Raw genomic sequence first — 26387 nt, 5'->3', positions numbered from 1 at the left:
GCTGTAGACCCATAACATACAGAGGAAAAGGCTTTTGATAAAGAACACAAACCTCCAGTAATTGTCCAGTTGATTGCAGTACCGCCAGAACAGTCATATACATTCCAAGCGATACCTAATGGTGATACCGCAATGCTGGCAACTATCAATGAAATGTGGTGGCATTGTTGATGAAGCGGAGTGCCCGCATCGGAAAGCAAAATACTGTCCTGATGAGTAAAATGTATGAGGTGGAGAAAAAGTTGATCGAAGCTGGTGTTACTGAAACCAAAACGACCTAGTTTCTACTTTAATCCTATGAAAACATATGACGAACTGGAAGAGCTACAACAGAAATTGGGTGAGGATTCGTTCCGCTTGCCGCTGGTAATGCAAATTGAACTAAAATACATTGGCATACGATTCAGTTATCATCAACTTTTTTCTATCGATTCGTTTTGATTGGATCGAATGGTTGGAATGTAATGTTGTCGAAACGGAACCCGGAAAAATGGTTGTTTTGTTGTTTGGATGCATTAATGACCCAGCCCATAACTGCAAATAAAATTCATTTGGCTTGACAAGTGTCGAGAAACCAATAGTCCAAATATAGGAGTTCGTGAGTGGCTCAACTTAAAATACCTATTACTATTATAACTGGCAAAAGACTCATGTTACTTTGTATCAATCAATTGAGAAATGCCATGTAACCGGTTTTCCAGAACTGTTATGAACGCTGGGATACTACTACCAAGAACGGCTAGTCAAAAATGTTAATATAATTTGTATAAAGAAAACAGAAACAAAGATTGTGCCGTATAATTTATGTAAATATTTAATATACTCATCATGAAACTACCATATCTGTGTTAATTTATAATTTCTACTTCAATTAATATTTCCGATTCGTCCTCCATCAATTCCGCATTCATATGTGGTTCAGCATTCGATGAATCGGCACTATGTATCTCTATGTTTTCAAACAATTGTTCTCCTTGCTTATCAATCCATAGATTGCCTTCAATGCTTTTGCTGTGTGATTTAAGTTTCCTTCGGAAAAACAAGGCAATATCCTGGTCGTTAACGATTGCCCAAGGTGTTTTTCCAATCGTTTTAAATAGTTCCAAAATGTTCCGCCGGTTTTTTATGGCGATTTGTTCTTTTCCAGCTTTATTTATGCCGGACCAAAGGCATTTTGATAGCATTTTCTTCGAAAACAACAATTCCAGACAGCGTCCCATCCTTTTCGCTGGATCCATTCCTGTTACATTAAATGACAACCACAAAACCTGATAATGCAAAAAAAAACATCAATCATAAGCAAATGAATCACCTGTAATTCTATATTAGTAGTATTTACCATTTCAGAGTAGAAACTATGATCGTTTAGTTTGTTCTCCAACTCGATCAGCTGCTCCGCGGTTTCCACAATATTAAACTCAAAAGATGTCTTATCCATCGTGTCATCTATCAAGTCAAACTGTTGAGAATTGAAATTGGCAAATCTTTTCTGCATCGAAAATAGCTTTTTCATTAGTTCAACCCTTTGCTGTTCAATGCTATCATTTTGTTCCTTAATCTCAGCATTTTGCTTCTGGATTCGAGCGTTTTGTTCCTCGATGCGATTATGCAAGGCCATCAAAGATTCCAGCATTGATTTGATAATTGCCAGCATTGTTGCCTCATCTTCCTGCAGCGATTGAGAAGCCGGTGCTGGTATAAGCTTACCATCAGAGTTTTCCACGTTTCTATTTCCTTCAGCGTTTTCCATTTGTTCTGCCGACTGTTGTATTATTGGATTGCTGTGCAAAGGAAGGGGTGCATTCGATGGCGGCAATCGTTTGGAGTACAATATTTTCATCGCTGCATTTGCAGAATCGTAAGATGGACAATTACGCTTGACGACGCATTCCTGCCGGCTCCAACTCCTCTTCGTTGGTGTTGTTGATCCATCTCTAGCTAACTGCTTTTGCCGTTCAGAATCCATTTCTTGTGGCCACAACAGAACCGGTCGCCGGGAGTTTTTCGTTGTGCACACCCATCGTTTGGGTGCTACCTTCCACTCCTTTTCGCCCTTATCATTGATTATTTCCACTACCAGAAACATACCGTATCAAACACTCTAGTGATGGAAATTGTGGAAACTTCTATCTTAACTCTTTTCGGCACCTTTCGGCCCCCAAAATTCACAGAGCGCACGCGAACGTAAACAAAACATTCCGTTCATCGATTGTCAAAACCTTTTTCATCGAGTGTTCTTCTGCCCGCGCTTCCTGGACGCAGAGGCGAATTTCAACTGTAACGTTTCGTTGGTGTTCGATGAAACAAAAAATAATAATCCAGCGTTTCTTTTCAAAACCCTACGTTGCAGTGATAAGACACTACTAAGCACTGTTCCGTCAGGCATTCTCGGCGACCCGCCTTTTCCTTAAGATCCTGCAGGGAGATCAGTGAATGCGTCTAGACCAAAGCTCTCCTTAAAGAACGTGGGTACAGATATCGTATGGTTTAGAAGGGACAATGGGGCTTTAAGCAGTTGTTTCTTGTTGGAAGTGCCTTGCCACTGTCTGTGGTTCGAGAGTAATCGCGAAAGAGGAAACTGCAAAGAGGAGATAACGCACACCAAGCGGGTGGTTTAGAGGGTTGGGACCACACTGTTCGAAAATAAATTGAAAAAGTTGAAAAGCAGAAATGTCCGACAGAGTTTAGTTAAAACATTGGGCGTTTTACTGAAAAATCTTAACTTTTATTTCCGTTTCTGACTCTCCATCTATCGATTCCGTGTACATCTGGTCTGTCGAATCTGCATGATCCAACGATTGCTGTGGAAAATCCCTACAGACAATTACTTCTTCCTGTTTCTCACTTTTGATATGCGATTGAACACGCTGCTGTGCATTTTTAACTTTGCCCTTGAAAAATGTAGCTACCATAGTATCATTCGCCTTTTCCCATGGCGTTGTACCTATTTCTTGGAATAATTCCAACATATGCTGCATGTTTTTTAATGCTAACTGTTTCACTCCATTTCGTACGATACCAGTCCAAGAGCAGTAGGCCAGTAGGTCCCGTGAAACCAACAAATTTAGACAGCTTGACATCCTTTTCTTTGGTTGGGTGCCGACAACATTAAATTTCAACCAAGTAATCTAAAGAATGAAGAATCGTATAATATGTTGAACACAGTAGAAAAATTACACGTATTGATATGTTTGCTTACCATTTTCGAGCGAAATGCCTCATCGTTCAGGTTGCTCTCCAGGTCGATCAGCTGCTCAATGGTTTCAACTGGATAAAAGTCGAACGATGCACTTTTCATTGAATTATCTACTAAATCAAAATGTTGAGAACCACGGATGGCAGATCTATTCTGGATCGATGCTAGTTTTTTCAATAGTTCCGATTTTTGTTTTTTAATGCGAGCATTTTGTTCTTCAATATTCGCGTTTTGCTTTACGATTCGAGCATTTTGTTTCTCGATACGAGCTTCACTTTGCACTAGAGATTCCACCATCGTCTTAATAGAGGCCAGCATTGATGTTTTACTCTCCGGAAGGTCTTGTTTTGCTGATGGTTCCGGTGCTACTACGCCGAATGCGCCCATGGATTTAAGGTGTACTTCAGACTGTTGCTGTATTTGCAATGCAGCATTTGCCCCATCGTAGGTCGAACACTCTTGCCTCACGATACATTCCTGCCGGCTCCAACTTTTCATCGGTTTGCATATTCCCTCTTTGACCAGGTGCATTTGCCGTTCTGCTCCCATTTCATTTGGCCACAACAGAACCGTTCGCCGGGAGTTCTTCGTTGTGCACACCCATCGTTTGGGTGCTACCTTCCACTCCTTTTTGCCCTTATCATTGACTATTTCCACTACCAGAAACATACTAAACCATTCAATTAATCGGACGAGGTTCTAAAAACGCATTTCACACTCTTTTCGTTGCTCCAAAACCAACAACAAACCGCTGGCGAATGTAAACAAAATAATTCGATTCAAGTTGATCGATACCAACACCGCTTTCGTCGATAACGTATGAGTTTCATCGACAATCAAGTGCCTTGAGCGACAACCGTTAAAAAATGAACAAAATACTACTACTACTACTACTACTACTACTACTAAAAAATCAACTTAGTATCTTAATAGATCTTCCTTAATATTGCATCTAACAATAGATTTCCCCCCGTAATATACTTTGTAATTTGCAAAATATCACGATTGATTACTTAATAAAGCCCTTCCCAAGGAGCCACGAGCTTTTTCGATTGTCATATTGCAGATATATCAGCAATCGTCAATCCCAAGCACATAATTAAATAGCATAGAAGATAAAATTAATGACAAAATTCAACATACATATACACCGCGAACGTGGCCACGGACCGCACAAAATAGTTCGGCGGACCTGCTTTAAAGTGCCAATGAGTTCTCCGTATGCCTTAATTCTAATCCAGTCATCGTTCGATATGTAACAAAAATTACATGAAATAATACAATATGATTAATACATTCTATTATTTAATATATCATATTATTGTTCTATTATTGTATTATTAATACAGTTATCATTATTGTATCATTGTAAAATTTCAACTTCAAAAGCTGTTTCTGATGCATCTTCCATCAACTCTGCATAGGTGTGATCTAAGGTATTAGATGAATCGACATGATTTATCGCTATATTGTACACCGGCTCGTTAAGATTGACTACATTATCCTCTACTTGGATCCGTTGCTCACGTTCCTTATAACGCAAAAATCGCGATTTAGCACACTTTAATTTTTGTTTAAAAAACATAGCGATTTCCTTATCATTAACCTTTTTGTTTGGCGTTGAGCCCATTAATTTGAACAACTTCAACACATTCTGAATGTCCTTTAAAGCTGGCTTTTCTATTCCATTCCGATGAATGCCAATCCAAGAACATTTAGTGAGTAGTTCTGGCGAAATTAGCAAATCGAGGCAGCTCGACATCCTTCTCCGCGGATTCTTCTCTACAATATTGAAAGTTAACCATGCAACCTAATTAGAAGAAAAACAAATCGTCAGAATGAAATTAGCCACAATTCAAGAAAGTTTGAAAAAAGGTTTCCATGTCAATGCTGTTTACCATTTTCGATCGAAACGCCTCATCATTCAACATGTTTTCTAAGTCATTTAGCTCCACAAAGGTTCTCGACGGCTCAATGTAAAATGATGAACTTTGCGTTGAATAATCTTCAGTATGGGTCTGATGCGAACCAAGTGTGGCAAGCTTTTTCTGCATTACTTGTAGGGTTTTCTTTAAATCAACGCTCTCATTTTCTATACGAATATTTTGCGCTTCAATTTTAGCATTTTGCTTAACGATTCGAGCATTTAGCTGTTCGATGCACGCATGTCTTTTCGTTAGAGATTCCACCATCGTCTTAATAGAGGCCAGCATTGATGTTTTAGTCTCCGGAAGGTCTTGTTTTGCTGATGGCTCCGGTGCTACTACGCCGGATGCGCCCATGGATTTAAGGTGTACTTCAGACTGTTGCTGTATTTGCAATGCAGCATTTGCCCCATCGTAGGTCGAACACTCTTGCCTCACGATACATTCCTGCCGGCTCCAACTTTTCATCGGTTTGCATACTCCCTCTTTGGCCAGGTGCATTTGCCGTTCAGCTAACATTTCACGTGGCCACAACAGAACCGTTCGCCGGGAGTTCTTCGTTGTGCACACCCATCGTTTGGGTGCTACCTTCCACTCCTTTTCGCCCTTATCATTGACTATTTCTACTACCAGAAACATACTAAACCATTTAATTAATCTGACGAGGTTCTAAACACGTATTTCACACTCTTTTCGGTGCTCCAAAACCAACAACAAGCCACTGGCGAATGTAAACAAAACAATCCGTTCATCGAGGTCGGATCGTCGATTTTGTGGTTTCGTCGATTGTCGGGTACTTTGAGCGACGAACCCGAGACCGATCATTTAAAAAAAGTTCAAACCTCCGCTCGCGCCGCACATGATCACTTTAGTTTCTGCTATCATTTTATCAGTCACACGACAGCTAGTATTACATTTTCAGTCACGCTATAGCTAACTAAACGAATAGAACTCAAATGGGTGAACGCGATGGTGAAGATAGACTAGATCCCAAAGAAAACAGAAGCATCATCAGCACCATCCAATTCGAGAACACATTGAAGAAAGATCGTCATCAACAACCAATCCGCAAGTTATTGCGTCTAAAAGCATGGACATATTTTATTACAACATGGCCTCTGTAATGTTAACTTTTAAACATCGACATGGAGCGTTTACCTGTGACACAAAATAGAGTCGTTCCGATTGAAGATATTTGATAGGACTAAAGTTACCTAACAACTGATAAAACAATACTACCCAAGTATATGCATGAGAAGGGAGCCGTTTTGGAAAACATTCAACAACGAATTCACAGGGACATATTGCTTTGCTTCTCGATTGTATTATTTATTTCGGATATTTCATATTCGGCTATTTCAACTCATTAGTACTGCGGTTCTTGCTCTACCGCCAAACCAGTTGTAGTTCGGATGTTGCGAATACTCTAGCTAAGAAGAAAAGGAAGAACGGAACGAAGGGTATACTCCGCAACCCATTGGTATTGGCAGTATTTTTTAAAGTTATCTATATCTATATATTCTTCGGCATAGGATCTACAGTAGCAGAAATATCAAAAGCAATATCAAACAGTTATGCATGTGTCAGTGTAAATCTTGTACTTCAAAACAATTGTGACTCATCATCGAAAGATTCCATCGATTGGCGATCAATAGCATTCGATGAGTCAGCAGAAGTTATCGCTATACCATCGAGTCCTACTTGTTGCTCATTATTACATATCGGATTAGTTCCTTTGCCGCTTACCGAACGTTCCTGATGATGCAGGAACCGTTGCTTGCCGTTTTTAAGTATTGCTTTGATATAACAACTGAGATTATTTCCATCAATTCTTTCACGTGGTGTTGTACCAACTGCCTTGAACAGATCAACTATGTTTTGATGATTTCGCATAGCTACTTTTTCTGTTCCATCCCTGGCTATCCCAGACCATGAGCATTTTGTAACAAGCTCTCGGCTAAACAGCAAATCCAAACTGGTCGACATCCTTCTCTTCGCATTCTTACCCGTAACATTTATTGTCAACCATGAAAGCTAAAGAACAGGGGACACATTTAGAAACATTCAATTTTATTCTTTGTTTCAATGTTTTTAATGCTTACCAGTTTCCGGCGATAAGACGCATCATTCAACTTTTGCTCCAGTCTCGTTACCTGTTCAATAGTTTCCATAGGCTTAAAGGAATACACGCATGTTTCCAGTAAGTCCCTTGTATCCGTTGTAGACAATTGTTGAGAATCAAGATTATGCAATGTTTTCTGCATTACATCTATCTTTGTCAAAAGAGCTGCATTCGTTTTCTCGATGCTTTTGTTCCGCTCTATAATGTTAACATTTTGTTCCACAATGTGAGCATATTGCTTCTCAATACGGGCGTTTAGCTTCTCGAACTTTTCAAGTTTTGCCATTAAGGATTGCACCATCGATTTGATAGAGACCATCGTTGATAAGTTCCGATCCGTATGCAACTGCGTTTCGGCAGATGGTTCAGCTAGAACCTCATTGGGATCATCTATATTTAGTGGATCTTCATTATCTTGCTGTAAAGTCTGCCCGCTCTGTACCATCGCAACAGCGCTGACCATTGGAATTGTAACTTTCGCTTTTGGACGTGGCCGTAGCAGTGCAGCAACTTTCAATGCAGCATTTGCCCCATCGTAAGTCGAACACTCTTGCCTCACGATACATTCCTGCCGACTCCAACTTTTCATCGGTTTGCATATTCCCTCTTTGACCAGGTGCATTTGCCGTTCAGCTCCCATTTCATGTGGCCACAACAGAACCGTTCGCCGGGTATTCTTCGTTGTGCACACCCATCGTTTGGGTGCTACCTTCCACTCCTTTTCGCCCTTATCATTGACTATTTCTACTACCAGAAACATACTAAACCATTCAATTAATCGGACGTGGTTCTAAAAACGCATTTCACACTCTTTTCGTTGCTCCAAAACCAACAAGCCGCTGGCGAATGTAAACAAAACAATCCGTTCATCGAGGTCGGATCGTCGATTTTGTGGTTTCGTCGATTGTCGGGTACTTTGAGCGACGAACCCTTTTTACGTGTTTCTTGATAGAATAAACCGTTTTCCAGGTTTCACAAGTTTATGGTTCAACTTGTTGTAAATGAACATAAAGCAATCGACGGTTATATTTTATCATGTACGTGCTTAGGATATGCAAACGATTCCAAAGTACATTCATTCAACGCAAATATCTGCCGCAAATGGAATGATCGGTTTTGTAGGGTCAACTATGCCTACCATAGTAGCTTAACGATACTATTTACAATAGTTTACTCTTACTAATGAACACAAATGTTGCAGCCAAATAATGGATCGTAGTTTATTGCAAAATTTCCACTTTAAACGAAATTTCAGAATCACTATCCTCTAACGAATCCGCAACGTTTTGCTCGACAATATTCGATGAATCTGCAACATTGATTGTTATGTCGTCCATAATTTCTTGGCTAACCCTTTCGATCTTTTTGTACACCAGAAACCTTTCTTTGGCACCTTTTAATTTTTGAATAAAAAATTTCGTAACTTTTCTATCATCAACTTTTTGTTGCAGCGTTGTTCCTATTGCCTTAAACAAATTTATTATATTTCGTTGGTTTCGCAAAGCTGCCTTTTTTGTTTCATCGCGACTCATGCCAGTCCAACTGCAGTTGATGAGCAGTTCTCGCGAAAATAGCATATCCAGGCAGCTCGACATTCTCTTCTGCGAATTTTTGCCAACAACGTTAAATACCAACCACGCAACCTAATAGGGAGAAAAAAACATTTTTAATCTTGGTTCAGAAACATAATTTTTGGATTGCAAATACTGCAACGCTCTTTACCAGTTCGGCACGGTACGACTCATCGTTCAATTTGTTTTCCAGTTCGATCAATTGCTCAATAGTGTTCATAGGTTCAAAGGTAAACGAAGGTGTTGCAACATAATCCTTAGCGGCATTAAATTGTTGAACATTAATGCCGGAGAATATTCTATCCATGGCGTCAATTTTTTTGACAAGGCCCGCATTTTCTAGCTCAATTAGAGCATTTTGTTCAACAATTTCAGCATTTTGTCTCTCTATTTGATCATTTCGTTTCTCTATCGTGTCTTTTTTGTTCAATAACGTTTCAACCAACGTTTTGATAGTTACCAGCATTGATCGATCACTGTCCTGCAGTCCTGACTGTACAGAATATGATAGTGGAGCTTCCGATGATTCAATTTTAAAGGTTGAAACTTGTTCTTCATTTTCAGGATCGTATGTTAACAGATGATCCTCCGAGTGTTCTTCCTTTCGGTCTCCTTCCGTTGCCGGTGACCCGCCGAGCAGCGACATTGCAGCACTCGATGTTGAACGTTATGCCAATAGTTCTTTCAATGCAGCATCAGCCTCATCGTCAGTAAAACACACTTGTACTACTATACACTCCTTCCGGCTCCAACTTTTCGTTGGTTTTGATGAGGTATCTCTGATGAGCCAGCTGCTTTTGCCGGTTGGAGCTGATTACTTGTGGCCAGAACAGAACGGTTCGTCTGATGTTCCCCGTTATTCGGGTGCTACCTCTTGTCGCCTGTAATATACCGTATCAAACACTTTAGCGAAGGAAATTGTGGAAACTTCTATCTTAACTCTTTTCGGCACCTTTCGGCCCCAAAAATTCACAAAGCGCACGCGAACGTAAACAAAACACTCCGTTCATCGATTGTCAGGACCCTTTTCATCGAGTGTCTAGGACGTCATGGCAACCGTGATGACGTCATGGCCAAACTTTTGAATTCGCGCCCTGAACTGTCCGTTTCAGCTACGTTTGTAAACAACGGGCTGTTCAACGCTGTTCTGTTTTCTGCACCGACGCGACCACCAAGAACCATGGCGGAGTTAATATCGTGCGCGAAAAATACTCAATTGCACAGTTTCCCAGAGCTGGAGCTCCTATCCACTAGTGCTCATGTCGACAGCAACGCGTCCAGTGATTGCCAGTTTTTTGGCTCGTCCAAGCTGTTTGTACGGGCAAACAAGAACCGGGGGATCGAGCTGCTGCGCATCAAGAACAGCGAGCAGCCAACGGATGATGGCGCTGGCGGATGTCCTGGAAGCAGCCGCACCATTGCCAGTGTGAGGAAGATGATGGTTGACAACCTATACTGCGTCGCTTGTCCCAAAAGCGTAGGCCGAGATGAAATAGCGATAGGACTCACTTCCGGCAGTATTCGCTTCATGAACTACAAGAAGGCAAATTTTACCAAACGCTTCAACGCCGATGGCATCGCTATCGGTGTTACCTTCCTCGATTTCAACGCTAACGACCAACTGCTGGCGGCAGTTTACGAAAATGGACTGATCAATTTGTATGGCATGAAGACAAGCGTCAAGTGCCAAACGATTCCGTTCGATAAAAAGTAAGTACCAATCGATGCTAGCGCTTTTGACCGATTCGTCGTGCAACTCATTTTGCCTTTTTTTCCCTCACAAAGCACGATCAAGGCTCGATTCCATCCAACGAAGCGCAGTATGCTGGCAATGGCCTCCTACAATGGGGCAATCGTGCAATACGATACACAAACAAAGAAACCGGTGTTCTCCCAGCCAACTGCTCACAGTGCACCGTGCAGAGATCTGGCGATGGTAGAAACCTATCCGGATTATCTGTTTTCCGTCGGGTACGACTGTGTGATCAACATTTTCGACGTGCGCTGCAAGCAGCCGGCGTCGCAAGTTCAGTCAAACTATCCGTTCGAGTCGTTGGCGATCGCTAACGATGGACACCGATTCGCCGTGGGCAATTTAAAAGGCTATGTCTATGGCTATGACCTGCGCAGTCTGCGCGATCCACTGAATATGCAGAAGCTACATCAAAGCAACGTCAACAGCTTGGCATTCGTGCCGCAACCGCAAAAGGATGGTTCTGGGAGGCGTAGCATGTTCGAGCTGGAAGAAACCGGCTGTGCCTCTGCTACTAAGGTAGCGGTTCGGGGAGGGCGTGTAAGCGAAGGATCGATCCATGTTGCCGAGGAGAAGAAAAATGTTGGAAAGAATGATCATGTCTCCGAGCAGCGCGATAGTTTTATGGGTGAAATCGATATGTTTCTGCAGCGTCGAGACTCTCCATTAGACTGTATGTCCCGTCTAAGCACTTCATCGCGGCTGAGCACCGAATCCCGCAACAGTATGCAGATGGGGGACAACAATTTAGTCGGCCTGCTCGACGACCTTTCCGACTGTAATGTAGACGTGATGGAAGGGAAGGCGAATGATTCGGGAGAAAAATCATTGCAGTCGTCGCTCAACATCGACGATAGCTTCGTGAACATCGACCGACTGGTGAAGCGGACAAAGGTAGAGAGTAGTGGTCGAGGGATTAATGGCAGTGGTGATCTGCAGCGGCTCCATCGCACGGCGGTAAACTCGAGGATGGGAGAAAACTTAGAATACATCCGTGAAGAAGGTTCCGAAATGGTAGAAAGCGATTGCGAAGCAGGCGTTACACGAAGTAGTGACAACAGTAGCGCTGGCAACAGAGTCAGCAGCAACAGAAGCAGTATTACCAGCGTTACCAGTAACAACAGTACTCAGAAAGCTACTACCAGTGCGGCAAATCGTGTTTTAGTCGAGAGCCAGCAGGGAAATTTGGTTTCCAAGCCTAGCAGTTTAACGCATGGCGGTGTCACTTCGGAAGCATCGCAATCTGACAAAGAGAACCAAGCACGCCACTTGCAACTGGTGAGCATGAACGACGATCCCCATCTGCCAGCATCCCATCCCTCTCCGCTCGTCGATAGGGCACCAGCGACAGGCGACGGAAATCAAATCAAGCCTGCTCACCACCGGCCGGATCCGGAATTTGCTTCTCCAGGCGTTCGAACTGAAGTAGAGGAGCTTCGCCGAATCATGCTGGAGCAGTTTCAGTTGAGCAGCCTACAGCACCAAGACTCGGAACGGGAACTGCGTAGCTACCTGTGGATGGGGATGTTCAATCTGTGGCGTGAGACGCAAGGCAAACTGGAATCATTAGAACAAACCGTTTCCACAGGACTGGGGATGCTCTTAGCGAAGGATGAGTTTTCACAACAGTTCATTGCTACGAGGGCAGAGAATGAAACTCTCAAGAATCGGGTGCGCGAACTGGAAGAAAAACTGCAACAGTTTGCAACTAGTTCGCTAAAACGCTGAACCGATTTTTGTACAATATGGTCGATAAAGGTACTGATACCGCACAATTGATTGGAAGGAGAAGCTTGTTACGTGCCACTAGTGTAATGTGAAATGATCTTGTCACATTTTGACGAAGTAATGGTCATTTTTGTGAAATATACTTTTCTTTCGGTAGTAGGAAGGGCCTTGCAACGAAGTGAAGAAGACTCTGCCGTATTATACATATCCTGTTGAATAAAATGAAAGAGGTATTTAAGTACATTTTAGTGGCTTCTATAATTCAGTGTCCTCATACGAGTTCAGCAAGAAACGGCTTTGTTCAAAATTAGTTAGTTATATTTCTGTTTCAAATTCAAATATTCCTAAGTAGCATCTTGTCAATCGGTGTTGCTTATCATTCATTTCTATACCCTATTCATACGCTTCTTTGCAGTCATCATTTGGAAGTAAGATCACGATCTTTCTAGTGTACCCTGGATGTTGTGCCGTCACAGTTCTTTTCTGCCATTCTATTTGATTTCCAAACCCCTGTAAGCAAACGATATCCTGTCGCCGTTTGTGCTGCTGTTCCATGCTGTACGCTCTAGTACCTGTAATCTTTAGTATATATTTCCATTTCCCTGCCTTTTTTTCCTCTCTCGCCATTTCTCACAATACTGTGATCGTTGGAATCGGGTTTAAACCACGATTGCACTCCCATTGGTGTATGGGAGACCATCAAACAAATGAAAAAAAAACTGTGGAAAATGTGGAATGTTAGTTCTCTTCGTCAAACCCGCACAAAATAAACGCTTAAATACTGATTTTTCTCGAGCGACAGAATCGAAGCCTTGCATCTGTAAAAAACCAGCGTAACGCATTAAGCCAGTGCAAATACTGCACGCAGTTCAGTTATAGCACCGTGCATATTCCTTCGCCCTTGCATTGCCGGAAGTAATACTTGAAGATACTTATAAAACTGAGACGTTACACTAATCGATTGTTTCTACCTAAAACTAAAATCACAACCAAAATTAAACTATATTTGGAATTAATGAAATTTACAACATAAATGGGAAAAGTAAGCACGGCATGGACAGGGATGATTGAGCGCTACCTTTCCTACACGTTTGGGCGGCTACATTTCGAGTTAATGACGGTTCAAACACGTTCGTTAACATGAAGCTCTTTTCCTCCATTCGAGGGAGTAGTGTGGCCATCAAAATGATAACGTTAAGCCCCCCTTTAGCTACCCGTTGACGATTGCTCAAGGCAGTGAAAATATCAGCAAATCTACCTCTGGGTCGCTGGCATATTCACGACCTTCGGGTCTGTGGGCGGTTCAGCAAGCTGAGATAGTTATGGTTTAGGCTGCGGTAGAGCCGATTATTCCGCAGCGAGCTCGCAGTTCGAGTTGATGCCACGGAGGCAGAGTTGGTCATGGACGAACCGTTGGGCACTACTGGTTTAGTGAAAGCTATAGGCACGGAAGCGAATGCCTTTGGTGTAAATACTGACGATGAGGTCTTGGCGATGTATGATGATGATGCTGATGATGATGATGATGATGCTAATGATGATGATGCTGGACAGGGTGAGAGTGCTGCCATTCTATTATAGGTACTGGGTGACGCACGTGTTAATTCGGAGGCACCACCGTAGAAGGAGGGCTCCGTTGAAGGTGCATTGCGCAAGCTGCTCTGTCTGTGAAACATCCTGTTGCTGTGTTCGGGCATGGCTTCCGTGCGTTGGCGTCATATACTATCCGACCCTAGCCGCCGTATGGCCGACGAAACACGCCACAGACGAACCTTTCCGTCACTGCACGTTCCGGCCACACAACACACCCGAGGAACAGAATGGTAAACGTGTAGGAGCGGGAGCGAGCGTGAGCAGGAACAAGTGCACATACATCGGAAACGAAAGAAAAGGAAAATATAAATTAAGATACAAGAAGCATTTTAGCCGCGAAAATCACAAGAGAAACGAGAGGACGAAATAACAACCAAGCGAACAACGCACATACAAAGGAAGAACACTCAACACGCTGACAGAGTGTGTGAATCGTGAAGTGAAATGCAAGCGATGGTTCACGGCGTGTTACTCAGCCGCGGTGATATGGTGTAGTAGTTACAGTCGGGAAATATCTTTTAGACAAAATCATAAAACTGCTGAATGTAGAGCGAGAAAAACAACAGGCTAGACGAATCGTTTGAGTCGCCATTTGAGCCGCAACACTGAGCGCATGTCTTAGATGGCACAAAGGTAACGGCGAATGGATATAGTATACAATGCGATATGCGGGGTTTAAAGCACATCTAATGAAGAGAAAACACAAAACCAATACATGAAATGGTGAACTGGAAAACAAAAAGTTAGTAAACTTACTACCAATGTTGGTGATTCCAATTCAAACAACAAAAACTATGGTTCATTGCACGGAATCATCTTAGCCCATTGCGCTTATGGATAGCTCTTCTTGCGAGACACAAGCGTTTAGTCACAGTAGACGCCACGCCCTGTGCTCACAGCTCAGCGGACAGAAGAAGAACACCACCAACTGCAGTGTCCAGACCAGTGCCATCATCCAGATTGTTACTTTTGCCCATTGCCTTAACGAAACAATAATAATATATGCTGATCAATATCTGGTCGACCGAGGGATTAAGCAGCCCAACAGTAATTGTGGCGATGTTTGATTGAATCAGTGCTTCTCTTCTCCAAGGCATTCCAATCTCCGTATATCACTTACCAGTTTCAGACTTATTCAAGTGAGCTTCGGCCCTGCACAATGAACTTTTAGCAATGCCCATATCTTCCCTACAAGCTAACACCCTCTCTTTACCATTCAGTCCTACAGGGTATGCATTTGCATATGTCGCTGTTTGTCGTGTGCTGTGTTTGCGCTTTCCTGCCCAGCCGTACACACTACAGTTTCTTTTCCCTACTTTGACGGTATACGGTGCGGTGAACGATCATAATAGTCCAAAGATATTTTGTTTATGAAGTTCAATACAACATACTACTAACGATCAAGAAAGGCGAGTCTATATTCTACGTTTCTAGAGTCTTCTCATATCCCTGGCTTCAGTTGAAATGCTTGGCATAGCATATTGCTCGACTCTACATTAAAAATACCAGACTAACTTTGGTCTTTTCAATTGCCTACAGCAAACTAGCGTGTAATTTTAGCCAATCATAAAGAGCCAAAGTGAAGCGTCACTATCATTTTCCTGATGGATTATCACTTAAATGAAAACCATACATCGGTTAATAGCACATAGATTGACCATAGGCCATAGAGTAAGCATATGATAGCGGTTAAAATGTGAGTTAACACGAGAGATTAGCGTTTCAGTTTACTGCTACCGGCAGCAGTGCCAGCAGCAGTGGTAGAAGTAGTAGTAGTAGTAGTAGTAATGTTACTACTAGATGCTGCTCCGCTGCCGACCAAGCCGTTGCTGAAGGAGTCCAAGTCGTTGGCAGCAATTCGCCAGATGCGCACTTCTCCAGAACTGGAATTTTACCATGCACATGCCCCCGGCACGTATCGGTAGCGAAGGTGGAATAGAAGAAAAAATGAAACCGCAACAATGGAAAGCGATGTTATAGACGGACATAAAGTAAGATAGACCACAATTTCACCAGAGTGACCACCAAACCACCATCGCTGGTTGAACATTTCATTCAACAGTCATACTTGATAGGAATTAGAAGGATGCCGGTATGAGGACGAGCGAATTGGAGTGACGGAATGGGCATGGCATGGAATGGAATAGAAAAACTAGCGTGAAGTGATACTTACTTGGATGCGGTAAAAACGCGATTATCACTGGTGACGATGTCGTTGATTGACTGTTCGGTTTTCATTTCGGCCAAACTCTCACAAGTTTTGATATTCCATAGGCGAATAACGCCACCACGACAGCTAGACAGCAGAATGTCACCATAGATGGCCATCCCTGACACCCAGCCCTTGTGGGCGTTGTTGAGCGACTGCTTGAGCTCTCCGTTGCGCAGATCCCACCTTTTAATCCCGGAGTCACGACTCCCGGAAAACAGCTCCGCATCGACACCGATAGCATCGTTCGCGACGGCTAGCGCCTGCACTCCGTCGTAGTGCGGTGGTTCGAGGTGCAGAAGCGGTTGCACCACACCTCCGCTTGCATTCACCTCAAACACTTTTACATAGTGGTCCTTCGAGCCGGTCGCCACCAGATCCGTACTGTTCGGACCTTCCCATGCGGTCAAACACATGACCGCTGCTTGATGACCTCCTGATAGCCGACCAAGGCAGGCAAATTGACGCAGATCCCAGAAGCGAACCTTATCCGAGGCGGCCGTGTACAACTTCCCGGACGCTCCTATCGTAAGGGCCGTGATGGAGCATTCGCCTGGTACCAGATCGGACAAAGACGCGCTGGCGGGTAGTGTCGTGCCGGACGAGCTGTAAAAAGGGTAGGAAAGCATAAACGGTTAGCCGACGAACAACCCCAATGAACAACAGCGTCTTACCAGAGTGTAATGATTGGCCGAACGTTACTGTTGCGCAGGTCCCACACTTTAACGAATGCACCCGACGCTGAAAACAGCAGATTGTTCGTCTGATCGTACTCGACCGCCGCAACCGGACCAAGGTGACCGGTTAAACAGTGCGGGGTCGAGCTGGAACGCAGATCCCATACCTTCACGGTACGATCGGCTGCTGCTGTGAAGAGTGTATCGTTACACACCTTTATCGACAGCACGGAGTTGGTATGACCTTCCACCACATGAGTACATATAAGGGGTAGGCCGGCTCTACTCTGTTAGGAGAAAGAAACGGAATGATTCGTAAATTAGTACACCGGGCTTCATTCGTGTGCACTTCCATTTACGCTTACCTTCCCATTCAGCTCCTTAATGTTTCCACCTGGGAGAGGATCCTGAGTGCCAGCGCCAAGCCGCGAAAAGACATCACCATTGTCTTCGCGGGATATGCCGCGCCGGTACACTGGCGGGGAGGTGGGCACCTCGTCCTCTCTGTTCGTCCGAGGTTACGGTTAGCAGCGTGACAGTATGTTTGGATGTGTGTTTGCATTGTTTAAGGTGTGCGATCACATGGTTGTAGTAATCAGTAGTAAGGGTAGTAGCAGCAGCAATAGCATCAACAGCAATAACGGGGCGCGATGATTGCAATTGATGCAGGTTAAATGAAAGAGCGATTGACGATAACACAGTTAACAGAAGACACACACGCACACACGAGTAACAAGGACACGAATGCGACACGTAATATCATTCGGTTTTAGTGGCATATCCAGCAAAGCATCCATGTTGAGGCCACCAAATGTTGAAGCACCCAGTGCATGCCACGTCGGTCAGCCAGCCAAGAGATTTAGTGATTTGTTATGGCATGGTTGATGAGGGCACAGATTGGAACCGGAAAAAGAAGGAATTAAGCGTGAATTATAGCAGTTAACGAGTAAAGATGTCACAATGCTAGCTTCTAGTAAATGGTAGATAGCATGATACTATTAGGTATGACACCTAATATAAAGTCGCACGTAGTGATGACTGTTCGCTTCTTGATTATCAAATCGTCTAAGATTATACCGCATATTCTTTTCATTTTCATTTGTTTAGTTTTGTTTAAACAAGATAACGGCGAGCTATTCACCTTGTTTAGTTATTTAGTGAAGAAGAAGAAAACCCTTAAAGCAACTGACTGACTAATTAAAGAACGTAAAGTTCATTTTGTTACAAGCCCTACAGGATTACGCACAATGTGGTATTACAAATCTTAACATCAACTATCTATACACAGTTTTATTTTATATGTAAGGTCAAATAGCAGAAATAAGTACTGCGTTCGTGATTAGATTGATCAATGTTTTAACAGGTTTGCACCGGGTTTGTGATTAACATTTGTTCAATTATTATTTCTATTATTTATTCATCCTATTGTTCCTACAGCGATCCGGTTTTCTGTGCCCTTAGTAATGATACATTAACGCGGCACGTTCATCGCTTGCCATAGTAGTATACTGCAGAGCTCTTGAACTGCTGATCACTTATTAATCCGCTGAAAAGGGTAATGTTTGAATTTGTCATGTAACCGGGGAGCAGAAGTGCATTCAATCAACCAAGCAACACGTTGCTCACTCTCCTCCTCTTCCATACTCGGCCACCTCAAGGTAGCATGAGTGATGGTTTTTTTGTGGTAAAAAAAAACTCATAAAGACAACTAATACTTACATGCCCGGTGATACTTTGCTAGGAAACGTCCGGCGGCTTATGCGTGGCGATGAGGGAGCACCACTCGCTTCGAACGATTTCCTCGCAAGAAGTGGCGACGCCGTACTGTTTTGTCGTGATATGCTCTGGTGTGGCTGAAGGCCCCTGGAAAGTGATTTTGGTTTCGTTGTTATATTGTAAATGATTTATGATTGGGGTGTCTGAGAGCGAGTGTATAGGTTCAGCATGATTTGATGATTTCAGTAATCGTAAAACTAGAATGAATACCATAGGCTAAACCGGCTTCTAGCGGTGCACTACGCAGTATTCTGGGGTGTAACAATATGATTGAACAGCTAAATGAATCAAAGTTACACAGATAAGGCATAGAGAACGTGTACTCGACACCACAAAACTGTTTTATTGCACTAAAGAATGCCACCATATAACATGGACGCATCTAGAGTTGGTTCTCCCAAAATATGATGTAACATTGGTCCAATATTTCTATCACAACCTTGAATGTGGCCCATTAGCTAGAGACATTTTTCTGTAAAGAAACAATAGGAACGTTACGAAAACCACCACAAAATTCGTCGCAGAACATTATTGCTAGAGCACTGCAAATCAAATAGCACGCGCATCGGTTAACTGCCGCAAGAACAGTTCCAAAAGCCAAACGAAGATAATGCCAACGGGCAAACCAACAAATCAATTAAACTATATGCACTAACAGCAGCCAACAATGAATGTTCAAATTTGCTTGCAAATTCATGATCGTGAAACCTTTTGTTGTAATTCGCAGACAGACGGATTCGCGGACAACGGCGGACAATCGCTGAACCGAGCGAGCAACACTCGCTAGCGCGGTGAAGGCGGGACGATCTCTATCGGAACGATGGCCATAGATGGAAGCAACTGTTCCCCAACAGCAGCTAAACTGGCCTCTACCAGCCGCTTAAAGTCAAGAAATGGCTGTATCGGCAAGAGACGATACATCATATCGACGGTGGCCAACAGACGGAGCATAAGTTTTCTAAAATGAGGAAAACGAAACGTAGTAGCGACGCGAAATGGGTGAGGTATCATCGCGTAGGCGGGTTGCGATAGAGGTCATTGCCAATAGTAAAATCCATGCTGCTTAAATTCCACGATAACAAGCAAACCGTGTTAAGTTTTTCATCTATATTCAAACTCGGACAAGGCATTCTCAAATAAATAATTAAGCCCGTGGCAGATGCGCCTAGGCAGTAACAATCTCAACAGAGATATTGCACAGGAATGCACAATCCTGTTTTACAACTTGGTACTGATGTAGTTAGTGTTTTTCGTGTTGCTGAAGCAAAGTATACGGTCATCCTCGATTAGCATATGTATCACACAAAAACACTGCACTCTAGACACACTCAGAGGGACTCGGTACCGCTCAGAAACCATGGTAAAAAATAAACATTGCCAGAAACAAATCAAAAACGTCCCACCAAACGTGACACTACTTACTTCAACGAACCGGGTGCACTGGGAACACGTGAAAGTGGAACGAAGGTGCGAGTGGGTAATGATGGTGGTGCGGTCGGTAGACCGGCATTAGCTGCCGCAGCTGCATCCGTGGCACCACCAAGCACCGTATACGAGCGGGACATAATGTCGTGGTGATGCTGCTGTTGCCTTTCCTGCAGAGAGGGGTGCTTCGTGTCATCGTCATCTCCGGAATCCTCGAGATAAATACAAATACCCACTTTCTCAAGCTTACTGCCGTCAGCGCCGCTCTGGGCTACGTCGGCACCATTGGCAACCTGCCCGGTGGGAGTGCTGTGGGTGTAGGTAGCGGAGGAGCCACGGTAATTTACCGGTGGGTCCGATATTCCTCCACCTCCGCCACCACCAGCAATGACACCGTTACCGTTACCGGCTGGTCCGACGTACGCAGAGCTGCTGCCGTACAGCAAATCCTGAATGGTGGCCACCGAAGGCACCACGGCGGGATTTCGTCTTTGTTTCGAGGAATTCCTGTAGGTGACAAATGTATCGCTAATTTTCAGTCAATCCCATCACACACGCAGCAAGCGGATAAGGATAGAAGAGAAGCATAGCATAACACAGCGAAGCATCGAAGAAGCGAATAAAGAAAAAAATAACGGAAACAAAGATAAGTAAATTAGAAGCAAGAAACGGAAAAACCTTAACTATGTATGTACGAAAGAATGGCAACTAATTTGAAAATGCCAAAATGTGACCAATGGAAAAGAAGCAATAGCAATTTAAGTCTTTAATTGAACAATTACAACAACGTAATCATGAAAAAAATATCCTGCTGTTGTAATATTCCCAACATCGCCCACATTCACTCGAATCAAGAACCATAGTACTAAAGAATGCTACATAAATCAAAAGTGTTTAGAGGCAAATTAAGCAAAGAGTAATAATAACCGAATGTTTACAGTTAATTTAAAAGCTAGATACATCCAATCTACACCACAACAAATATTGGTGCCTCCGAATACAATGATAAGTATGATCGATAGCTACAGGTCATCGTTGCTCATGACTATTGATGATGTAGATCGATCGCTGCCATTCGCTCAATATCATTCATATACTCACAGCTCGGTGTTACTTGCACTCGGGGATGGACTTCTTGTGGTAGAGTCTATTACATGCGTTCGGTGCTGTGAGGAGGACGGTTGCTGAACATCAGGCACTTGTGCTGTGATAACGTTCGAATTGGACGACTGTGCGTAGGAATTGGCAGACTGAGCTGAACTGAAGCTTGCGTCAGAGGTTGCAGCAGCCGGTGCACGCTCGAGGATGTATTGCAGGAGCTGTTCCTGTACGCTGCTATCTTGTTGCAGTTCATTCAATAGTGCTTCCCGTTCACGCAGTCGCGCCTGATTGAGACCCGCTTCGCAAACGTGACCGATCGTTGTCTGGCACAGCCGTTGCAACAGGAACTTGGCTTCCTCCACGGAGGTGATGTTGTTCGAGATATTTTGCAGCATTTCCTGCTCCGATGATACGTCCTTGTTTTCTTCCATTTGAATGATCGAGTTGTGTAGATTACCGATCGTATCATGGAAGTAATTTAAGTTGGCTATAATCGTATCCTCTTCCGAAATCAAATCATGTAACGACGACTCAGCGCCATCCTTCTTGCGCTGTCGCAGATTCATCAGATCCCGGCTCAACATATTGCGCTCCTGAATGACTCGATCTAATTCTAGCTCCAGCTCAACCACCGTCTGTCGGCTGCGAGCAGCTCGCATGATGGTTCGCTGTAGCGCTTCCCACTTCACCTTCATGCTCTTACTACTCTGCATGCCAGCAGCACGCTGTGGATTCACCCTGCCAGCTGCTTTCAAGCTCAGCTGACCACGCTGCGTACGCCGAAGATTCGTCACCTCTTCGGTCTTCCGTTTCAGCACCTGATCCCGGGCGAGTCCCTGGGCCTGCAGGGACTTCACTTCACCCGCCAGCTTCATACTTTCCTTGCGCAGTTTCGCTATTTCACGCGTCTTGCGACTCTCCATCTCCTTGTGTCGGTGGTTTTCCTCCGCCATTTTACGTTGTAGCCGGTTCCGAACCTGCTTTAGTTCCTCTAGCTCACTGCGCAGTGTTTTCAGCCGAGCCTCCTGTGCCTGCATTTCACGCTGCTTGCGCACATGTTCCCGCTGTGCCGACTGAAGCTTCTTCAGCTCACGCTGCATCTCGGAAAGCTTTCTTTCGAAATCCTCCTTCACGCGCTTAACCGCAGCATCATTGCTCGGACCGTTGGAACCCTTGATGGTATTAGCGGCCCCCAGACCTCCTCCAGTCATGTTCGCTAGCATCTGATCTCGTTCACGTTGTGTGTTTGTGATTTTGGCATTCAGCACATTTAATTTCTCCTCGTACTGTTGGCGCATTGTTTGCAATCGCTGTTGCGAGAGTTCCAACTGTTCGATTAGCTTCGACTTGAGAGCAATGTCCGAGTTAATTTCTAGCATTTCAGCACGCAGCTCCTCTGCTTTATCGTCCGACTCCGTATCCGAGTTACTGTCAGATTCCTGCTCCAAGCTTCCCTCGTTTTCCAGTCCAGGTAGCGAGCGTGACATTAACACCTCTCGTTCCTTTTCCAGTTCACGCTTTGCCAGATTAATTACCGTTTCCGTTTCCTCCTCCAGGAAGGGGAAATTGGACCTTAACTTCGACTGAGACGCTTGGGCCTTTTTCAGCTGCTGGCACATTTGCTGGGATTCGATAAGTTTGGCGTTCAATTTTTCAATCTCCAAAATGTACGCAGCTACCATCTCCTGCATTGGGGAGTCTCCACCACTCGAGGTCATATTAGAGCCATCCTCCTTCTTACTGCTTTGAGTTAAGCTACCATCTTCCGTCGAAGAAGACGACACGTAAGGTAAAGGTCTAAGCTGTGCCTTCAAGCTTGCATTTCGCTCGGTCAGCGCGTCTATCGTGTCCTGCATCGCTTTCACACGCTGCTGTAGCCGCTTATTGTCTTGTAAGAGTATTTCGTTCTCCAGCGATACATCAGACACTGCCGTATTCCCTTCGTCATCTATACTTCGTTTACCCTGGAAAGAATAACGATATTTAAGCTCAACAGCTCTAACTGCTGTAATCAGTTAGTCTCCAAGCAAGTAAACTTACCTGTTTGTATTCCAACATTTCCAGCTGTAGGTTGGCAATCTCACGACGTAACTGCGAGATGATGCGGGAACTTTGATCCTGATTGACCTGGACCTTGTTTTTAATGTTACGCGCCCGATTAGCATACTTTAACGTATTTAATGTCTCCATAAAATCACGATCACTCGGCGATACACAAGCAATCATGATGGTTTGGCTGTTTCCTGGTGGATTGATACATGAAAAAGAACAGCTTGATATCGTGTACCAGATAAAACAGTACTTAGGGCATAAAGCAGTGCAATACCTCCGAGGGAATCTTGCAACAGTCGGGTCAGCTTCGAGTCTCGATACGGAACATGAGACACTTTCTTCGTCTTGTCACCCAGTGCGGATATGACATTACCCAATGCCAGCAGGCCGCAGTTGATTGAGATTCCTTCACGGGCTCGCTCACCCGTAGCTCCGGTACGTTTCAGTCGCTCCGAACCGGCCAGATCGACGAAATGGAACTTGGACGTAAGGGTTTCCGTGTCGCCCTCGATGTTGTCGCACTGTTCTGGCGAGAGAACGCGCTGTCGGCGGATAAGTATTGTAAACAGTGCATGGCTGCGGGATGATTGTTCGTTCATCTGCGTCGAGGCGGTGGTACGGGCCAGGGCACCCTGCTGTAGACAGTTCAACGCTTCCTGTGGTCCCGTCAGTGGTTTTTTCGTCGCACCAGCAACTGCAATACCACCGCTGGCATCTTCGAAGATTTTAAACACACGGCCACCCTGCGCGCGAAGAGGAAAAACGGTTATTATTAGAGCAGCTCCAAAGGACCCCGGTGGTCCATACAGAAGAAGAATCTACATACCTTATTGTAAGGATTGAGCAAATCGATGATTTCCTCATTGTACAGCTCCATGAACTGAGCCTCTACGGTGAACGTTACTGGGCCCAGATAGGTACCATCTTCATCGTATGGGTTCTGTTGTAGCTGAGTGATACCCTCGAATAGATGCCGCACTGCGCGGGGGATTATGCCCTCCTGAATCTCCGGTATCGCCCGATCGAACCCGGTGCCCATGGTGTACGTTTTCCCTGAGCCAGTCTAAAAGAGTTCAGCACAGATGTTCAACATACAGACAGAAACGTTAACAACTGCAATTCACCAACTCTAAAATCCATTGGTCTTACCTGTCCGTATGCAAGCACTGTCGCATTGTAGCCTTTGAGTGCACCATCCACCAATTTTTCAATACAGCTGCTGTAAATGGAAACCTGGAAAAGAAAAGAAATCAACATTTCTGTAAAGCAAGTACGTGAAACTCAGTTAAATAGCAAATCCATAACCAAATCATCTTGGTCACTAAAGCCTGATAATATCGAACAACTCTAATCCTTCCGTTGGTGCTGCATTCACAATTACAGGTTTGAACACAAAAATATATCACGCTTGTAACGCGAACTTTTACAGTCACTACCAAGAGGTGACATGTGCAAAATGGGAACAATGTAATCATTTTGCACATCCATTTGTATACTACGACAGCAAAACATGCCATTACACTGCTATTTCTCGCTCTTTTCGTACACTCCATACATAGAGAAAAGGTTCATAAACCGTTGTGTTCCATCTTGTGCGCCTCGAGTAACAATTTTGGTAATGCGAAACCATCGTCTGTGGGAGTGTAAACAAAACGGTGTTGGCGGCTACAACACAAAAAAGCCACCACGGCAGCGAGAAACAAGCTGTTCGTCAGTATACCATCGTCATGGTTTTAAATTTTTGGATGGATTCAGTTTCATACGAAACCGAGAAAACAATCCCAGCACGCTACCACAGGATGTGCCCTCGCGCCAGGAACATCCGTTTCGTTATACGTTGATACGAAGAGGCAGATGTAAAAACAGTGAACTAGCAGCAGTGCACAGGCAACACAGCATCAAGCTGTACTCGATAGTGTCATGGAAGTCAGAAGCCGACAAACTATTGTTATGGGAGTGAGCGCACTCACATGCAATCACTACTTTACTTGATGGATGCGTTTGGCAGCGACGGTATACTGAGCGGTAACAACGATGAAAGCATCTTAAAGGAAACACATCCATCACTTGGCGGGGTAACCTGGCGAGCTACGTTACAGCGAAGACTGCTGCTGCTGCTGCTGCTTAAAGGTTGCCATCAATCCCAGGCCAAGAGGCTCACAGTCTCACAGCTAGCTATCGAGACGCTAAACGTGATTCAAATAGCGTGTCTCAAGGCTCGTGAGAATAAGAAAGTTGCGACTAGAGGACAATATGTGTCGCGGCAGTACAATGGCCCCCGTACAAACACTTTTTACGCTTTTGAAGATGTTCCGTTGCTACTCGGTATCGTGTGTTCAAGAAACGCCACGCAGTCTGAAACACGATATCCAATTCACAAGAATGCATGTGGATGGAAGCATATAAGCTTATGTTATACCCTATGTTGCAACATTGATTATTTTTTAAAGCATAGTGTAAATTACCAAATGTTTTTTTTTTGTACTAAGCCATTTTCTTTTTCTAAATATTTTTAAGTAAATTTTTAAAATTCTTTGCTATGAGCCTATTCCTTAGAGTCCTTCAGCTCGCGTCTAGTCGTAGATGATTATTAAACTATAAATTACCAAATTTCACCCTCCTTTGTCGGTTCAAAGGAATGCCATTTTCTGCCTTTGACAAAAATCAAGCAACTTACAAAAAATATTATTTCATTGCAAAATCCAGTGCTACTAAGTGCAATGGTATACCAGATATGCAATACCAACGCCATACTGCCACCTTATCACTGTCGACACACTGCCTTCGACTTTTGACACACTGCCGGACTGTGGCATGATAGCAGTGGCTAGATAACAAACATACTACAAGACACAATCGATAACCGATTAGGGTGGACAACGCCGTGCACGGGCAAACGATCGCCGTACATTCAACGGCTTAAAACTGAATGCTCCTACAGCTGATTCACGCCGGCTCTTTGGGGCGAAGCGATGGATGCGCGTAGTGCGTATGTTTCCTGGCAAATGTAGCTACCAGCAGCGTGCTGGTATGTTGCGATCGATCACACTAACCTGTGTTGTGCTCATATCGAACACATAGTCGAAGGTGAAGGCCTTATCGGACCCAAGGAAAACCTGCGGCTCGCCGGGTGTGACCTGTGTGCACACCCGGCACATATCGATTAGCTCACGCGGTATCTGTGGACGAATTCTGGAAAGATAACGAAAAGAGTGAAAAAAAAAACACAGCATTAATACCAACACTGGTTCTCGATGTA

General features: G+C 44.0%; 5 protein-coding genes across 14 annotated transcripts in view; 1 reads left to right on the top strand and 4 right to left on the bottom strand.

Moving 5' to 3' along the window:
• Positions 1-788: 788 nt before the first annotated feature.
• LOC126575846 (uncharacterized) lies at positions 789-4403 on the bottom strand. The gene is made up of 4 exons (XM_050236819.1): positions 3200-4403; positions 2710-3128; positions 1340-2084; positions 789-1268 (listed from the first exon to the last, which is right to left on the bottom strand). Exons 1-4 carry the CDS (start codon positions 3863-3865, stop codon positions 849-851), a joined length of 2250 nt encoding a protein of 749 aa, XP_050092776.1. The 5' UTR covers positions 3866-4403; the 3' UTR covers positions 789-848.
• A 130-nt stretch (positions 4404-4533) lies between these two features.
• Positions 4534-5823, bottom strand: LOC126571754 (uncharacterized). Its single transcript, XM_050230543.1, has 2 exons — positions 5095-5823; positions 4534-5006 (listed from the first exon to the last, which is right to left on the bottom strand). The coding sequence occupies exons 1-2, from the start codon at positions 5758-5760 to the stop codon at positions 4560-4562; spliced, it is 1113 nt and encodes a 370-aa protein (XP_050086500.1). The 5' UTR covers positions 5761-5823; the 3' UTR covers positions 4534-4559.
• Positions 5824-6368: 545 nt separating this feature from the next.
• Positions 6369-9812, bottom strand: LOC126575842 (uncharacterized). The gene is made up of 4 exons (XM_050236804.1): positions 8966-9812; positions 8465-8886; positions 7224-8004; positions 6369-7155 (listed from the first exon to the last, which is right to left on the bottom strand). Exons 1-4 carry the CDS (start codon positions 9458-9460, stop codon positions 6724-6726), a joined length of 2130 nt encoding a protein of 709 aa, XP_050092761.1. The 5' UTR covers positions 9461-9812; the 3' UTR covers positions 6369-6723.
• Positions 9813-9979: 167 nt separating this feature from the next.
• Positions 9980-12536, top strand: LOC126571742 (uncharacterized). Its single transcript, XM_050230526.1, has 2 exons — positions 9980-10524; positions 10600-12536. Exons 1-2 carry the CDS (start codon positions 9995-9997, stop codon positions 12293-12295), a joined length of 2226 nt encoding a protein of 741 aa, XP_050086483.1. The 5' UTR covers positions 9980-9994; the 3' UTR covers positions 12296-12536.
• Positions 12537-12597: 61 nt separating this feature from the next.
• Positions 12598-26387, bottom strand: part of LOC126571736 (kinesin-like protein KIF21B) — a 37905-nt gene continuing 24115 nt past the window's right edge. For 6 of the 10 annotated variants that reach the window (XM_050230510.1, XM_050230511.1, XM_050230512.1 and 3 more), the window contains 13 exons: positions 26182-26320; positions 24278-24361; positions 23955-24191; positions 23403-23871; positions 23117-23319; positions 21077-23040; positions 19973-20503; positions 18494-18637; positions 17140-17278; positions 16772-17061; positions 16062-16703; positions 14645-15771; positions 12598-14077 (listed from right to left, as the gene is read on the bottom strand). In XM_050230510.1, the coding sequence (XP_050086467.1) occupies positions 15603-15771; positions 16062-16703; positions 16772-17061; positions 17140-17278; positions 18494-18637; positions 19973-20503; positions 21077-23040; positions 23117-23319; positions 23403-23871; positions 23955-24191; positions 24278-24361; positions 26182-26320 (5011 nt within the window). In that variant the 3' untranslated portion in view covers positions 12598-14077; positions 14645-15602. The remainder of the gene's footprint in view (positions 14078-14644; positions 15772-16061; positions 16704-16771; positions 17062-17139; positions 17279-18493; positions 18638-19972; positions 20504-21076; positions 23041-23116; positions 23320-23402; positions 23872-23954; positions 24192-24277; positions 24362-26181; positions 26321-26387) is intronic. The other 4 variants (XM_050230514.1, XM_050230516.1, XM_050230515.1 and 1 more) reach the window with 4 other exon arrangements.

The sequence above is a fragment of the Anopheles aquasalis genome, chromosome 2, assembly GCF_943734665.1.
Source record: "Anopheles aquasalis chromosome 2, idAnoAquaMG_Q_19, whole genome shotgun sequence".
NCBI classification, from domain to species: Eukaryota; Metazoa; Arthropoda; class Insecta; order Diptera; family Culicidae; genus Anopheles; species Anopheles aquasalis.
Note: the sequence above shows the minus strand (reverse complement) of the source record. Positions and strands in the feature narration are given on the sequence as shown.

Coding starts and splice junctions, on each gene's coding strand:
- LOC126575846 (XM_050236819.1), bottom strand. CDS start 3,865: ATGTTTCTGGTAGTGGAAATAGTCAATGATAAGGGCAAAAAGGAGTGG. Junction 3,129..3,199: donor AGGCATTTCGCTCGAAAATG/GTAAGCAAACAT, acceptor TTCATTCTTTAG/ATTACTTGGTTGAAATTTAA. Junction 1,269..1,339: donor ATAGTTTCTACTCTGAAATG/GTAAATACTACT, acceptor TTGCATTATCAG/GTTTTGTGGTTGTCATTTAA.
- LOC126571754 (XM_050230543.1), bottom strand. CDS start 5,760: ATGTTTCTGGTAGTAGAAATAGTCAATGATAAGGGCGAAAAGGAGTGG. Junction 5,007..5,094: donor AGGCGTTTCGATCGAAAATG/GTAAACAGCATT, acceptor TCTTCTAATTAG/GTTGCATGGTTAACTTTCAA.
- LOC126575842 (XM_050236804.1), bottom strand. CDS start 9,460: ATGTCGCTGCTCGGCGGGTCACCGGCAACGGAAGGAGACCGAAAGGAA. Junction 8,887..8,965: donor AGTCGTACCGTGCCGAACTG/GTAAAGAGCGTT, acceptor TCTCCCTATTAG/GTTGCGTGGTTGGTATTTAA. Junction 7,156..7,223: donor CGTCTTATCGCCGGAAACTG/GTAAGCATTAAA, acceptor CCTGTTCTTTAG/CTTTCATGGTTGACAATAAA.
- LOC126571742 (XM_050230526.1), top strand. CDS start 9,995: ATGGCGGAGTTAATATCGTGCGCGAAAAATACTCAATTGCACAGTTTC. Junction 10,525..10,599: donor ACGATTCCGTTCGATAAAAA/GTAAGTACCAAT, acceptor TCCCTCACAAAG/CACGATCAAGGCTCGATTCC.